This window comes from Oenanthe melanoleuca, chromosome 11, assembly GCF_029582105.1.
Source record: "Oenanthe melanoleuca isolate GR-GAL-2019-014 chromosome 11, OMel1.0, whole genome shotgun sequence".
Taxonomy (NCBI): domain Eukaryota; kingdom Metazoa; phylum Chordata; class Aves; order Passeriformes; family Muscicapidae; genus Oenanthe; species Oenanthe melanoleuca.
Genome location: NC_079345.1, coordinates 1256877 through 1273735, shown reverse-complemented (window position 1 = coordinate 1273735; position 16859 = coordinate 1256877). Strand labels below are relative to the sequence as shown.

General features: G+C 53.0%; 1 protein-coding gene across 2 annotated transcripts in view; it reads left to right on the top strand.

Annotated features, from left to right (window-relative positions):
* ACSF3 (acyl-CoA synthetase family member 3) overlaps positions 1-16859 on the top strand; it is a 50008-nt gene that overhangs the window by 20717 nt on the left and 12432 nt on the right. For both annotated transcript variants that reach the window (XM_056500902.1, XM_056500903.1), the window contains exons 6-7: positions 346-458; positions 12429-12555. In XM_056500902.1, coding sequence (XP_056356877.1) covers positions 346-458; positions 12429-12555 — 240 coding nt within the window. The remainder of the gene's footprint in view (positions 1-345; positions 459-12428; positions 12556-16859) is intronic.

Below are 16859 nucleotides of genomic sequence, written 5' to 3'. Positions count from 1 at the left end.
AGCTGCTCTCCAGCAGAAGACATTGTTCTATCAAAGGGGATTACTTTTAGCTGGCCATTCTATTGTCTTCTAGTTATTTATATGAGGTTTGGTATCTCAAACGTGGCTTTCCTTTCAATCTCACTCATGGTTTCCATATTCTCAGAATCTGAGCATTCCTATTTGCAGGGTTTTCCTGGCTCACCCTTGCCACACACTGCAGTTCCCCTGCCACACGCTGCAGTTCCCCTGCCCAGGCTGCAGTTCCCCTGCCACACACTGCAGTTCCCCTGCCCAGGCTGCAGTCTCCCTGCCCAGGCTGCAGTCTCCCTGCCCTCCGGGCTGTCTGACGCTCTGTCCCCGCAGGCTCGGTGGGCACGCCCCTGCCCGGGGTGCAGGTGTGCATCGCCAGCGAGACGCGGCGGGACGGGGCTGCGTGCTACAGCGTGCACGCCCGGGGGGACGAGAGCAGCACACAGGTACTGCCTGCCTCCTCTCCCCTTCTGCCTTCTTCCCAGCCCTCTGAAACACCAAGGGTCACTGCTCTTATTCCCAGGAATTCAGCGATTGTTTCTTGTATTTTGGTTTTTTGTGGGTTTCTGTAGCTGTGGTGCTTTATGGACTGGACAAGTGTTGCCTGTACAGTCATGGAATGTGTGTAGGAAGGGACCTTAAAGCCCATCCAGTGCCACCCCTGCCATGGCAGGGACACCTTCCACTGTCCCAGGCTGCTCCAAGCCCTGTCCAGCCTGGCCTTGGCACTGCAGGGATCCAGGGGCAGCCAGAGCTGCTCTGGGCACCTGTGCCAGGGCCTGCCACCCTCACAGAGAAGAATTCCTTCCCAATGTCCCATTTAAACCTGTTCTGTTTCATTCTGAAGACCAGGTCTAGTGGAAGGTCCCTGCCCTTGGAATGAGATGAGCTTTGAGGTCCCTCCCAGCCCAAACCATTCCATGATTCTGTGATTGGAAGGGCAGCACTGGTGGCCCTGGGGGTTGCACTCATTTTGAAACAGCACTGGGGGAATCCCATCATGTTTCCATGAAGTCCAGCTCCACATGCTGCCTGCACCTGCAGCTCTGGTGTGCCCAAGGTCAGGAACCTGGGAAGGGAAGCACAGTCTGCCCTGTGCTGGGGTGCTGAGTGGTCCCTGCTGCAGCAGCAGCCCCAGCCCAAGCTCCAGGCTGTCTCTTCTTCCCACAGAAGTGGCTGAGCAGGGTCTGCATTCCTGCCCCCTCCCCTCCACACCCTGTGGGTGACCCCAGCAGTGACACCAGGTGGGTGGGACACAGGCAGGTGTGACATTCAACCTGGAGTAGGTTCCTTCACTCAGTCACTGGGAAATGGCTTCTCACCCAAACACCTCCATGCTGAGGCTTTGAAAGGAGCTGCCTGGGCTGTGCAGAGACACTGCTGGTGTAAGCACTGCTGAGAGGCTCAAGAAAATCTTTTTTTGTCTGAATTCTGTGGTGGCAGGTGGAGGAGCCAGCAGGACCACAGGCAGCCCCGTGGGTGGGCTGTGCTCAGGTTGTGTTTTGTGTTCTGATGCTGTAAGAGCTGGATCCACCCCAGACTTGTAAAACAGCCCAGGGGACAGCTGAGAGTGGCTTTTATTAAAAAAACCTCTTTGCTGCTCTTTACTCTGTCACTGCTGTGTGTGGATGAGCAGTGGGCAGAGCAGCAGACTCCCCATGTCCTGGATGCATGTTACATTTCACAGGTTTGTCCTCTGATCCCAGAGTTTGCTCTTGGCCTTTTTTTTTCCCCTTGTGTGGAACTGAGACATGAAATATAACATGTCCCTTTTAATAATGATCCTATAATGCTTTTTCCCCCTCAGGGTTCCCTGGGCACTTTACAAATTAGGTCTCAGACACGAGAATCCCCAAAGTGCAGCTCCTTCCAGGATGAAATGTGGATGTTGTTCTACTGAATTATAAGAGAAAAAAATATGAGATATTTTTTCTGCCCAGTACTCCTTCCCCTTCCTTCTCAATGCACTGAGTGACCAGAGAAGGGGAGCCCAGATGATCTGGGCCTGGTTCTGGAAGCCCAGCACCTCCTCAGGCCTGCACAGAGCTGGGATTCACATAACTCTTCTCTTCCCTCTGGCTTCAGGCTGCTTGGGTTTATTTTGGGAGCAGAGGAATTGCCCTTTATCCTGGTGATTTCTCACCTGCAGCCCCCAGTGTGGGTGGCTGGGGTCCATACCCAGGGCTCACAGTTACTCCAGGAGCTCCCACCAGTGCTGGCCTTGGCTCACTGCCCCTTGCTGATGGTTCACTTCCCATCAGGCTCTCCCTTGGGGATCTTTTCAATGTTCTGGTGAATTCTCAAGTCATCAGCCAGGGAGGGTGTGGGGAGGTGGTAATTTGCCTCTGGGCATTGGCTCATAGCTTGGTCCCTGTCTGAAAAGCTGTCCCCATCTCACCCACCATTCCTCTTGTGCCAGCTTAACTGGGAGTTTCTCCAGGCTGGAGGGAGAGCAATGTCCCATCTGCTCAGGCCACCCTAGGAGAGAGTGGCTGGGCACCTCCAGGACATCCACAACAGCTGCCTCTGTCCCTGGGACTGTCACAAGGTGGGAAAAACAGTCCCTGCTCCCAGCATGTGTTGGCATAGATGGATGCATGGAGATGGCAGCAGTCTGGGTTTTCTGTGCCTGGGCACAGGGTGTGACTTTCCCTGCATGACTGTGACAACACCTGTGCTCCCAGGGATGCAGAGCTCAGTGCCTCTCACCTGTGCTCCCAGGGATGCAGGAGTTCAGTGCACACACCTGTGCTCCCAGGGATGCAGTTCAGTGCACACACCTGTGCTCCCAGGGATGCAGAGTGCAGTGCACACACCTGTGCTCCCAGGGATGCAGTTCAGTGTCTCACACCTGTGCTCCCAGGGATGCAGAGTTCAGTGCCTCTCACCTGTGCTCCCAGGGGTGCAGAGTTCAGTGCACACACCTGTGCTCCCAGGGATGCAGGAGTGCAGTGCCTCTCACCTGTGCTCCCAGGGATGCAGTTCAGTGCACACACCTGTGCTCCCAGGGATGCAGGAGTTCAGTGCCTCTCACCTGTGCTCCCAGGGATGCAGTTCAGTGCACACACCTGTGCTCCCAGGGATGCAGAGTTCAGTGCCTCTCACCTGTGCTCCCAGGGGTGCAGAGTTCAGTGCACACACCTGTGCTCCCAGGGGTGCAGAGTTCATTTCCTCTCACCTGTGCTCCCAGGGATGCAGAGTTCAGTGCACACACCTGTGCTCCCAGGGATGCAGAGTTCAGTGCCTCTCACCTGTGCTCCCAGGGATGCTGGAGTTCATTTCCTCTCACCTGTGCTCCCAGGGATGCAGAGTTCAGTGCACACACCTGTGCTCCCAGGGATGCAGGAGTGCAGTGCACACACCTGTGCTCCCAGGGATGCAGAGTGCAGTGCCTCTCACCTGTGCTCCCAGGGATGCTGGAGTTCATTTCCTCTCACCTGTGCTCCCAGGCAGGGCTCACCTGCTCAGTGCCTGCCCCAGAGGCTGCTGCTGGCACTGTGTGCATCATGCTTGTTAGTAATTCATGTCAGGAGGGGCAGTGTCAGTGGGTTTATTTAAAACCAGGCGGGTCTGACAGCCCCAGATAGGCCTGGCCTGGCTGGAATCATTCCTCCACAATGGCCCAGAGATGGAAGAGCTGCTTGGTGTCACCTGCCTGTGCCACCAGATAACCTTTTCCTTGCCTCCTGTGAGAAGGATGAACAGATCCTTCCTCATCTTCCTCACAGGAGGGCTCTGAGCCTTACAGTGATGAGGGCAGGAGGAGACTGAGGGGAGCCCTCAGGGGTCTTCAGTGCAGCAGAGGGGCAGGTGCTGATCTCTTCCCTCTGCTGGGAATGGCTGGAGCTGTGTCAGGCAGGTTGAGGTTGGGGATCAGGAAAGGCTCTTCCCCCAGAGGGGCTGGGCACTGCCAGGCTCCCCAGGGAATGGGCACAGAGCTCCAGGATAGGGAGGAATTGTTGGGGTATCTGCAGGGCTGGGGTTGGATCAATGATCCTTGGGGTCCCTCCCAGCTCAGGATATTCCATGATTCCATAATTCAAGCTCTGGGGCTGGTGCAGGGGGATGCTGAGCACGCTGGCAGGAGCTGGGCTCTGAGCCATCTCTCCTCCCGGGAGAGCAGGTGATCTCTGTGCGGGGCTGAGGCATTGTCAGGGCGATGGGAGAGGCGTTCACACCTCGGCTGTGCCTGCAGGGCGTCCCCGCAGAAAGCAGAGAGCTGAGAGAGCAGAGAGGAGAGAGCAGAGAGGAGAGAGGAGAGAGCAGAGAGGAGAGAGGAGAGAGCAGAGAGCAGGGAGGAGAGAGGAGAGAGCTGAGAGGAGAGAGGAGAGAGCAGAGAGCAGAGAGGAGAGAGCTGAGAGGAGAGAGCAAAGAGGAGAGAGGAGAGAGCAGAGAGGAGAGAGCTGAGAGGAGAGAGGAGAGAGCAGAGTGCCCAGAGGAGAGAGCAGCAAGCAGAGAGCAGAGAGCAGAGAGGAGAGAGCAGAGAGGAGAGAGCAGAGACCAGGGAGCAGGGAGCAGAGAGGAGAGAGCAGAGACCAGGGAGCAGGGAGCAGAGAGGAGAGAGCTGAGAGCAGAGAGGAGAGAGCAGAGTGCACAGAGCAGAGAGGAGAGAGCAGAGAGCAGAGTGCAGCAAGCAGAGAGCAGAGGCTGCCTCTCTGTGCAGCCTCTCAGGGTCAGCCTGAGCTCCCACCCTGCTCCCTGCACAGCAGGCTCTCCCCAGGCTGTTCTTCCCCACTAACACCATCCCTGCTGGGCCATCCCTGCCTTTCCTTGGGTGCCAGTGCCCTTTGGACACGTGTGATCAAACAGGAGCTGGGGAGGAGCAGGGAGCTGGGGACTGTTCCTGCTCTGCCATCCCATAACTGCCTGAGCTTGCAGCAGGGGACTGCTGTAATTTGCAAAGCTGGTTCCTGGCACACCCTGAAGATCAATAATCTACTTAGCTGGAAGTTTGCTGGATCTCTGTTCTTGCCTGCCTTTCCTCCCGTGCCTTGATTGGAGTGCTGGTTCCTTTCCTTCAGCCCTTCAGTCTCATCTCAGCAGCTCTGTGCTCTGTTCTTCTCACTGGCTCAGCTTTTCAGCCACTGTGCTGGTTTCCCCCCGGAGCCACATGGCTCAGGTCGGGTCCTGACCTTTGCCAGCCCCAGAGGAGGTGCTGCAGCCTGCCAGCTGCCCTGGCTGCTCTGTCTGTTCCAGCCAGGGGTGCACAGCAGCCTGGGGACACCTGTGACAGTCCCATGGCACTCACAGGCACAAGGGGCACATTCCCATCTCCAGAGGAGAGCCAGCTGCAGTCTCACCAGCTGTTATGGGATACCTGGATGGATGAGGAGAATCCCACAGGGATACATGTGCCAAGTACCCAGACCCTCACAGCCCAGGGGAGCCCAGCCCCCCAAAACAGCCCTGGCAGCTCAGTGGGCACCACCCCACAGGTTCTGCAGAGATTTGGGATGAACACGAGCTCTGGCAGTGTCCCCACCTCCTGCCTGTGCAGAGCTATCCCTGGAGAGATGCTGCCCTGGACTCCTGGCAGAAGGGCTTCTCCTCCTCCTCCTCCAGCATCACTGGGGAGCAGAGCTGTGGAAATGGGTGTCAGGGACAGCACAGCTCTGCTGCTTCGAGTCACCCCCACCCTGCTCCAGAGCCATGGCATCCAGAGCAGCTCCTCAGCTTTCCACCTTCCCCATTCCTGCTGAGCCCCATGGTCCTCACCCACTGCCCCGAGTGCTTCTTCCCCTGGGGTGTTTTCCCCTGAATTTTTGGCAGCTCTCCCTGTGACTCTGGTGCCCAGGAAAGGGTTACAGCTCCCCAGCTCTGAACATTTCAGTTTGCTTTGTTCAGTGCAATGCATATTTCATATGCTCAGCTTCCCAGCTGGCAGAGGCCTGGAAACCCTGCAAGCTGTTGGGTATTGTCTCTCTCCTTTACTTGTTTGTTTGTTGGGTTTTTTTGGGTTGTCATTTTTGTTGGATTTCTCTTTTTTTTTTTCCCTTTTTCATCTTTCCCAAATTGCTGTCTCTCACCAAAGCCCAGCCCTAGTGCTGACAATGGGGGGCTATCAATAGCTAAATGGCTTCACAGCTGTAGCCAAGGCAGGGCTGCAGCCAGGGCTTTTATGGTGAGCAGTTCCTCGTGTGGAGCAGGAGCTGGCAGCAGGAGGATGATGTGCCAAGGGCTTCCCCCCCCTCCCAAAGGTTGTCATGATCTCCTTTATCCATATGCAGGCTGTCCCTCCCCAGAGCCACCAGCATCTCTGTCCCCTCCTCCCCGTGCCCCCGTGGCTGTGCCATCTGCTCCCAGCTTGCTGCTGGTTGCCAGCTCCTCTGTGGGGCTGGGGCAGCTGGCATTGTCACCCTGGTTGTGGCTGCAGCCCTTGGTCCTTGATGTCCCCATGGAGGGACCAGGAGCAGCCCCACCTCTCTGCAGCACCCGTGGGGTGGTGCCAGCTGAGCTGCCAGGGCTGTTTTGGGGCACTGGGCACACCCCTGTGAGGGTCTGGGTGCTTGGCACGTGTGTCCCTGTGGGATTCTGCTCATCCCATAGCAGCTGGTGAGGCTGCACTGGCTCTCCTCTGGAGATGGGCAGTGCCCCCCGTGCCTGGCTCTCCTGGGGATGGCCAGGATGTGACCACCTGGGGTTCTGTCCCAGAGGAGCAACCAGAGGAACTCTTGTATTGCTCCTTTATCCCATTCACACCTCAGCCTAGTTCTTTCTCTGTCCTCAGTGCTCCTGCACCTCAGATCAGCTCTCCTCCAGTTTTTCACAGGTTTTCTCATTCCTGCTCCATCCCACCCTCATGTATTGGTACCTCAGTGGTGAACTTGACCTCCAGCATCCCCATTCCATCTCCCACGAGGAGCTTTTCCTCAGCTCCATCCATTCCATCAGGCAGTGTGGGGAATGTGTTGTTGAAGGCAGTCTGGATTAGATCTGCAGCTTTTCTTCTATCTGCACCCCAACCCTCAGGATTTCTGGCACAATCCACCTTTGATAAAAACACTCTGCATTTATTCCCATTTTCCATTTCTTCCAAAACCTCCTTCCAAAGCCCTCACAGTGCTGGACACTGCACTTGTGTATGTTCCACTTATCTTTTTCTTTTTTTTTGGCCATATTTCATCTCCTCAGGATCCTCTTTGTGTCCTGCCCAAGTAATTCAAGAGTCTCCACTCTGTTGCCCAGGCTGCTTTTGTTCCTGTATAAACATTTTAGCTGCTTCTCATTGATCACATGCAGTTCCTTACTCAACTTGGGCATTGATTCCATTCTCAGATATATTTATATCTCCTTCCTTCTTTCTGTCTGGCCTCTGATTTATTATTTTTTTAATTTGTGGCCATAGCTCTATTTTATTTCTTCCTGGTAGTAAAAGTGGAGGCAGAGGTTGCATCATGTCCCCCTGTTTCTCAGCTGAAAACTCTTCTCACCACAGGGACAGCCTTGATTCCAGAATATTTCCTTGCACATGGAGGTTCTATCCATCTATCAAGAAGATTTCTTGACCCTTTTTTCACAAATGTGAAAAATTCTTTGGGCTCACCTTTGTCTCAGCACCCTGAGCATCTCTGTGAATCTCTTTATTGTTATTTTATTCTTCCATTGGGTTGGAAGGATGAAGCTTATCTCCTCTTTCCACTGGAATATTCCTCTTTGTTGTGAGGGAGGATTTGGGGTGTTGTGGATGTGGTGGGGAGGTGCTGGAGAGCAGGAGCTGTCTCTGTCCAGGGGCTGTGTGTGCAGCCCCAGCTCATCACAGCCTCCCAAACTGCACTTTCAGGGCAGCCTGATGGAAACCAGACCAAAGATTTGTCACTGATTGAGTCCTGGTGCTTCCCTGCCTGCCCTGGCCCAGGATGGCACGAGGAGCCTTCCCCTAGGGGAGCCTGGGGAGCTGTGCTGACATCTCACCTCATTTGTTATCCAGAGAGGGGTGAGACCAGCAGCCTGGAGAGCTGTTGGCATCTCTGCAATAGTGCTACACATTTAATTTATGGTGTTAAAACAGATCAAGAAGTTCTGTATCCATGGAACAACTGCAGGGAGGACTGACCTCTCCCAGATTTGGCTTGTTGTCTGTCATGCTTTTGGGATCATCTGGAGCTGATCAGGCTGGTAACTTAAAAAAATCAGTATTGCCTAAAAATATAGACAATCACTTTTGTTTTCAGTGGAGCAATGTTTGCTGTAAGTAGAGGGTTGGGTTGTTTGAAAATAAGTTCCAGTGTTCCAGCTCCACTGTGCACCAGCCTTGCTTTTAAATTTATAACTCTCCAAAATGAAAAGATTGTGTTATTCCCAGCCCTTTTTATAAAAGTTAACATTGCAAAAACAGATGTGAAATGTGGCCTTGCAGATTACAGCCTGAGCTTGGGGTTTTTAGGTTGGGGTTTTATTTTTTTCCTCACTCTCTCTGTGCTGTGTCCCTGAGGAGCAGAAATCTGCCTTTTTCCAGCAGGAGGAAAATTGTTCTGTGTCTAAATTGCCTCCTGCCAGGCTTGTGTGGATGCTGCAGGACACAGAGCTCTGAGGAACGATAATGCCTTTACAAAAACAGGCAACTTAGCAGGGAATTTTTAATTAGGGATGTGCAGGAAAGTTCAGATTGCCTGGGAATTTGGTAATGCTCTAACAAACCTCCCAGCCCTAGGACATCCATTCCAGTGTGGCCCTGCCTTGGGGTGCAGGACAGAGCTGGATCAGTCCTTCAGGTTTTGTTGTATCATTTCCTGTGCTCTGGTTTGTTAAAAAAAAGCCCAACAGACACCAGGAAAAAGTTACTTTTCTGGCAGAAGAGGTGGAAGGGCTCTGTCACTTCCATAAACCTCACATACATAAATTATTGTCTTCTATTAGTCACTTAAGGGCTCAGTTGCTTAATTATTTTGATCACAGTAATCATTTATTTACAAGGTGGGGAAAAATGCCAAGCACTTCCAAGCTGAGCAGCACAACAGGGAGGAGGCAGGGCTGCAGAAACATTTCTGTCCTCCTACAAATCAAAATGTTTTTGTTTCGTGGAGTTACAAGGTCCCTTCTGGGGTCCTTGCTGAGAGATAATGCTCTGGTGCCTTTGGTGCTCCCCCAGGAAAGGAGCTCAGCAAAACCAGCTGCAGGTCCTGTGCAGGAGAAAGCTCCAGGGAGAGCCCAAAGGGTTCAGGGGCTGAAGGGACCCCAGGAGAGCTGGAGAGGGACTGGGGACAAGGGATGGAGGGACAGGACACAGGGAATGGCTTTAAACAGCAAGGGGGTGGGCTTAGATCAGGGGAAAGTCCTTCCCTGTGAGGCTGCAAGGCCCTGACACTTGCCCAGAGCAGCTGTGGATCCCCTGGATCCCTGCAGTGCCCCAGGACAGGGCTTGGAGCACCTGGGACAGTGAAGGTGTCCCTGCCATGGCAGGGGTGGCACTGGATAAACTTTGAAGTGCTTTCCAACACTTCCATGACTGTCAGTATTTGAAGGGGGAAGGAGGCACCTTGTAGAGTTGAAGGGATCTCTCTAAAACCTCTTTGCAACTGAAGGTATTTGGGTTTTATCCTAAAATTCTGTCTTCCTACCAGTCCCCAGCCCTAGAACATGATCCCACCTCCTCCAGCCTCACCTTCCAGCTTCCCCTCTGTGTCTCCCACATGTTCCTGCTTAGGAACCCAGTGTGCCTTCCCTGCTTCCCAGAGAAGGACAGGCTGCTCTGAGCCTTCCCTAACTCCATTAGAGTCCATTAGGGGCTCCCAGAGGAGCATGGGGCAGAAACCACAGGAAAACAAACTTTGAACAAATCCCAGGCCCAGTGCCAGGCAGGGATTCCCAGCTCTTTACAAACCACCCTCCTAATAAAGAGGCAAAAAGAGAATGGGAAGAGGGGAAATATGCATTTTCTAATCACCCAGATTTAGGCCTTCAAAGGATTTATTACAATCTTTTATTTCCATGTGCAGAAAATGGAATCTTATCTCGTGAGCCTGGTCCAGCTCCACTGGGTTTAGAGCAGGGAGCTCTCAAACAACCTTCAGGGCCATGCTGTGCCTGGGTGTTAAACTTGCTGGAAAGCATTGAAATATCAAAAAAGGCACTGGGAGAGGGGGAGATCTGTGCACTCAGCAATGTGATGCCTGCAGCAGCTGCTCCTGAGCCACGAGGGGGAAAGGAAAGGAAAGGAAAGGAAAGGAAAGGAAAGGAAAGGAAAGGAAAGGAAAGGAAAGGAAAGGAAAGGAAAGGAAAGGAAAGGAAAGGAAAGGAAAGGAAAGGAAAGGAAAGGAAAGGAAAGGAAAGGAAAGGAAAGGAAAGGAAAGGAAAGGAAAGGAAAGGAAAGGAAAGGAAAGGAAAGGAAAGGAAAGGAAAGGAAAGGAAAGGAAAGGAAAGGAAAGGAAAGGAAAGGAAAGGAAAGGAAAGGAAAGGAAAGGAAAGGAAAGGAAAGGAAAGGAAAGGAAAGGAAAGGAAAGGAAAGGAAAGGAAAGGAAAGGAAAGGAAAGGAAAGGAAAGGAAAGGAAAGGAAAGGAAAGGAAAGGAAAGGAAAGGAAAGGAAAGGAAGGGAAAGGAAAGGGAAAGGGAAAGGAAAGAACCACCCCAGCAGTGCTGCACCTGGGACTGCAGAGGGGTCAGCCACGAGCCTTGGAGGAGATAAATGCCATGAGCTTTGGGTTTGGATTGCTGCTGTGGGGGGTTTGTGCCCCTGTGCCACGCTGGGGAGCAGAGCTGGTGACATCCCGAGTGCAGCAAGCAAAATCCTATTAAGATAACGTCACAGCCTCTCTGTTTTACTGTTTGCAAGCCAGCCATAACATCATTAAATTACACAACAGGGAGGTGCCTGCTGCCAAGGGGCTCTGCTCAAGATAAGATGTGGCTTGAGCTGCTGCCAAAATTGGAGTTGATATGACAAGAGCTTTGGAGCAGGTTCAAGGCTTGATTCACACCAGACATGGCACTGTGCAGGTAAACACTGGGCAGGATTGATCCCTGGGGCTGTGCAGGGACCTGGCACTGTGCAATCCAGGATGGGGCTGGAGGGGTTTGGAGCAGACAGATTTACAGCTCTTCTTGTGCTCAGCACTGCCAAGAAGGAGCCAAAGCCTGGCAGGGTGTGTAGGTGAAGCTCAGGGAACTGTTGGCAGGTTTTTACCTCTGCCACCCCCTCCCCAGCCCTTTTGGGGAGAGGGAAGGAGCCTGAACACCAGGACACTGCTCAGGGGAGCTGCTTGTTTTGTGATGCCACAGCTGGACCAGCAGGAAAAGGAGTTCAGAAGAAAGAGCTGCATCACAAAACTCCAGACAGCCCCTGAGAGCCCTGAAACCAACCCTGCTGGTCCCTGTGTCACCCACCATGTCCCTCCACCTTGTGCATGGAGGCTTTGTGCTTCTTGTCCCCTTTTTGCCCATTGTGCCCTTTTTGTGCCTCTTTGTGCCCTTTGCTGCTGCAGGTGTGGAGTTTTGCTCCAGGCCCTCCAGACCTCAGGTTTCTCTCATGGATAGTCTGAACTTCAGCTCCATCTTTCAGCCCCGTGGGGAGAACTCAGCCAGCCCCATCCCCACCTTGCCCTCACTCAGAGAAATTCCTTTCATTCATTGGCATTAACGACTTTTCCTTCCAGGCAGGGAATTGATCCCCAGCCAAGGGCTCTGGGAGCCTGGGCTGTGTGTGCAGAGATCCCCTTGTCACCCCATCCTCCAGGACAGGACATCAGGAAGAAAATGCTTTAAAATGATGCCTGAGAAGCAGTTTTCTAAGCGTTTTCCATTAGGGAAGCAGAGAGCCTGCCTTGCCCTGGGACTGCCTGGCACTCCAGCACTGCTATTACAGTTTCCCTCGTGGCCCTGTTTCTGGCACTGCTGATATTTGGGGTCCCAGATGGATCCTGGCCATTGCAGCAGCACAAGTGCCTGGGAAAGTGGCCTGGAATTCCTGTAACTGAGCTGTTCTCCAGGGAGGGATGGAGCAGGCACATCCCACAGCACCTTCCATCCCAGCAGAGCCTTTGCACACCTTGGTTGTGGGTTTCAACTGACAGAGAATGGGTTTAGGTGGGATTTTGGGAAGGAATTCCTGGCTGTGAGGGTGGCACAGGGTGCCCAGAGAAGCTGTGGCTGCCCCTGGATCCCTGGAAGGGTCAGAAAGGACCATCCCATCCCATCCCCAAGAGTGCTCCTGCACATCTGCATGGGTGACCTCTCTCCCAGCTGGAATGCCTCACCCTGTCCTACAGTTCCAGGATATAACACAGATGCTTATTTCAGTGCTTTGGAATATCAGAAGCACCTGGAGGAGCCCCCTCACCTGGGGAGAGAGCTGCTGTGGGTGGGCAGGGTGTGCTGGAGCTTGGCAAACCCACGGTGTGGCTCCTGTGTGTCACCCTGCACGCTGTCCCCGTGCTGCTGGGGGACAGGTGACAGGGAATTGCACTCACTGTGTGCTGTCCTAGGTGACCCCAGGCCTGGAGGGGCAGGAGGGGGAGCTGCTGGTGAAGGGCCCGTCCGTGTTCCGTGAGTACTGGAACCGAGCCAAGGAAACGGCCGACGCCTTCACGCCCGACGGATGGTTCAGAACAGGTACAGAGCAGAGTGCCTGCACGGGGCTGGGGCAGCACCTCTGCCTCTGCACGGCTGGAGAGCCTGGGGCTGGGGCTGCCAGGCTGCAGGTGCTTCCACACACTGCCTGGGCAAGGGGCTTTGTGTTGCCAAGTCACGGGGACTTCACTCCTGAGCATGAAATAGCACTGCTGGATGTTTTCCTGGGATTTCAGCTTTGCAGGCAGGTGGGATTTGTCTCAATTTCCACAGGGATTGTGTCACAGAATCATTAATTACCAGCTCCAACCCCCCTGAGAGGAGGGTGCACCCAGAGGGGGTTGGGCTCTCCTTCCAGGCTGCCACGATTTGAGGAAATGGCCTCAGGCTGTGCCAGGGGAGGCTCGGGTGGGACATCAGCAGGAATTTCTTCGCTGGCAGGGACTGCCCAGGGGGATGCTGGAGTCCCCATCCCTGGAGTTGTCCAGGAAATGCCTGGATGTGGCACTCAGTGCTCTGGGCTGGGTGACCAGGTGGGGATCAGATGCAGCTTGATGACCTTGGAGGTCTTTTCCAACCTCAGTGATTTTGGGATTCTCTGATTCCCTGATACCACAGCTCTGATTTCCCCATTCCCCTGGTTGCTGTGTGTTAGCAGTGCTGTGGTGGCAGGAGTCAGGCTGGATTTCTGATGCCTTCTGTGTAACCTGATTTATTGATGGCTCCTGGAGAAGCTGTGATTTATTCTAATTGTTGTCCTGAAGCAGAGCTCACTCTGGCAGCAGTGTCACCACCAGTCCCCAAGCCAGCCGGGTACCACCGAGCATCACCAGCCCTCACGTGGGGTGCAGGGCAATCAGCTCTCAACATTTTTTTAGTCAACACTCCTGATGAATATTTCAGCTGCAAAGGAATAGCGTGCATTAATTATTGCAAAGAGATGTCTTTAGGAGAAAATGATTTTGAAATTCAGTTTAATTTCATTGTAATGCGCCGCAAACAGGAAGGGAGTATGTGTGTTTAATTGGCTCTCGGGGGTGAGGCCGGGAAGATGGCATGCCTTTGTCACAGGCCATTAGTGATACAGACTGCATAATGAGGGACTACAATCAGCTCACAGCTGCCGGCTCCTACGGGGAGAGAATGATATTAAATAGGAATCAGTATAAATTAAACTTAACCCCTTCGCCAGCCGAGCAAAGCTCAGAGCTGGAAGCAAGGGAGGGGAGCAGGGACAGGAGTGGGGGTTCAGGGTGCTTGGAGAACCCCCCCAGCAGCCAGGTGACTCCCTGATGTCCCCCTTCCCTCAGGCAGGAGGCTTGAGCTCCCTTCCCCATCCCTACCCCCAGGTCCTTTCCCCTCCTGCCTCCTGCTCTGTCTCTCATGGATATCAGCTCGATGCCACTGGGTTTTTCCCAAGCCTCATTTATCCAGCAGTGCCAGGAGCAATCCCATGGCCCCATCCTCACCCTGCCTGCCCCAGCCTCATCAGCAGCCTCTGGAGATCACTCAGAGGTGGCAAGTGTCCTGTGGTGGTAAAAAACCCTTGAGGGAAGGAAGGGGTTGTGTCCTGTCACAGGGATTGGATCTGGAGGGGGGAATTATCCCTGGAGCCAAAACCAAACTGGCAGGATCCAATAGAGGTGAATCCTGGCCACTGCCAGGCTGTAATTCCCAGTATCTGCCACTTCCAGGCCAGCCAGGTGAGTTTTACAGGTGGGGCTGAATGCAGCACACAGTGTTCCCAAACCCCAGCAGTGCCATTCCCAGCTCCATGCAGCATTCTGCTCACTGCCAGCCCTTGGGGTGTCCCCACCACTGACCTACAGCCTGCAGCTGGTGGCCAGGTCCCTCAGGGCTGGGGTTTCACAGAATTATGGGATGGTTTGGATGGGAAGAGACCTTAAAGCTCTTCCCATCCCACCCCCTGCCATGGGCAGGGAACCTTCCACTACCCCAGGTTGCTCCCTGTCGAAAAAAAAGGGAAAAAATCTCAGTGACTTTGATGAATTCAAGATCATGGCTCTTCTGAGAAGCCTCTGAACTCCTGGGGGTGCAGAGGGGATGTGCTGTTGCTCTCATCCTCTTTATTCTGGGATTTGTGCTGCTGGCTGCCAGTCCCTCCATCTCTCATTTCCATCCGAGTGAATTTGATTATTTTTATTGTATTAACGCTGTTGACAGAGCTGCTTAGATCCAAGTCCCCTCTAGCCATTTCCAGGGAGACTGCTGGCTTTCCACCTGCTGTCATACATCCAAGTGGCACTGAGCCCTTGGAGGCCAGAGCAGAAATGCCTGTGGGCATCTGGCTGCTGTCCCTGCTGAGCCTCCCCAGCTGTGCCAGCCCTGCCAGGTGAGGGGCAGCCTCCAAACACTCACCTGCTGCTGAGAGGGGAGGAGAGCAGAAAACAGGGAAGGAAAACATTTTTTAACATGAGCACAGGGTGCCCAGAGAAACTGTGGCTGCTCCTGGATCCCTGGAAGTGTCCAAGGATGGGTTTTGGAGCAACCTGGGACAATGTCCCTTTTAACCCAAACCATCCCATGATCTTGTGTGCAAAATCAAACCTTGGGAACTGGAGAAATGCAGCAGAGGAAGAGCAGCTTCTGTGGGTCTGTCCACCCCTCCATCATCCATTTATCCATCATCCCTCCATCATCCATCCCTCCATCCAGGGTGTCTCCAGAGGGATCTGCCAGGGCAGTGACACCACCCAAGAGCAGCCAGCTCCCCAAGGGAAGGGCAGCTCCCATTCATATTTGCCCATACATCCAGAAAATTAGAATCTGGTGTATTCAGGGAGATTTATTTTCAATTACAGGTTAAGGCTGAGACATGAAATAGTGCTGGGTTTGAAAGTAGTGCATAAATCCTGCAACAAATCCATGTATCTCTGCTCCATATAATAAGATTTTATTGATTGCTATATTGTATCTGTCAGAATAAAACTCTCTTAATGCATGCATCAGGATGGAGAAGATAGAGAGCTTGTTGGGAGTAGAATCTGATTCAAGAATCAATGCACTTTGATTAATATGTCGTTAAGAAAGTAAGAGTTATTTAACTTGTTTGATGCACATTTCGGAATGATGACTCATATCTTTTAAATTTCTTTCTTTGAGCTGCATTTTAAAAAAAACCCACAACCCTGGAGCTGTTTTTCACATTGTTAAATCTTGGTTTATCAGTGAATTTTTGCTGGACCCTTTTGCACAGGTCACAAATGCCCCTGAACCCCATTCATAATAAATCCTATGGCCCAAAACACTTCTCCTGTTAAGGCTTTAGAGGGAGAACAGAGTGAACCTGGTGTCTCTTTATTCCTTCTGGATATTCTGCAGTGAAAGAGGAAACTCCAGGGAAAACAAAATAAAACAAAAAATTCCCAACAACAATGGCAAGAACAACAAAAAGAAGTTGTTTTTCCACTGTGATTACAAATCCAAGCACCAGGGACAAGCCCTGGCTTAGCTGGGAGCATCCCACTCAGCACTGAATTCCCAGCTTGCTCCAAAGATGGAACATGCTCTTGCTGCAGCTGTGAGTCCCAGCCCAGGGGATGATCCCAGTGACTCTCTGGTGTCTCTGTGTCATTTGCAGGCTGAGCTCTCCACTCCCCAGCTGACACCAGCTGCAGATCCCTGCCACTCCCAGCCCTGGCTCTTGGAGATTCCATAGAATCATGGAATAGTTTGGGTGGGGAAGGACCTTTCCAGGCCATCAGGTCCAGCCCCATCACGACTGGGGAGGCTGAGGGAGCTCAGGGGGGCCCTTCTGGCTCTGCACAACTCCCTGACCGGAGGGGACAGCCAGGGGGGGAACAAAATAAAACAAAGTGGCCTTAGAGAAGGTTTAGGTTGGATAAAGGGGGAATTTCTTCATGGGGAGGGCAGTGGTGGAGTCCCCATCCCTGGAAGTGTTCAGAAAACATGGCTGTGACACCTGGGGTCATTATCAGTGATGACCACAGTGGTGGTGCAGCTGGACTTGATGATCCTGAAGATTTTTTTCCAGCTAATTCCACAATTCTGTGATTCCCACCCCTTCTGGTGGAAAGGCAAAGCTTGCTGCAGTTTTCCAGCACAGAGCAATGTGGTGTTTGTGGTGTTTGTTATCCTTGGCCAGGCACAGCTCTTCCCTCCTCTGGGGCTCTCCCTGAGGACAAGGATGCAGCCCCATCCCTTTGGCACTGGCTGTTCCCAGTGCTTGGCTGTCCCCAGGGACCAGCAGGTGTTTCCCTGCCAGGGGAATTGCTCACATCCGTGGGTGGAGCACAGACACCTGAAAGAGAAAATACTTGAGGCTGATCAAGGCAGATTATAAATAGAAATGCATCTAATTAGCA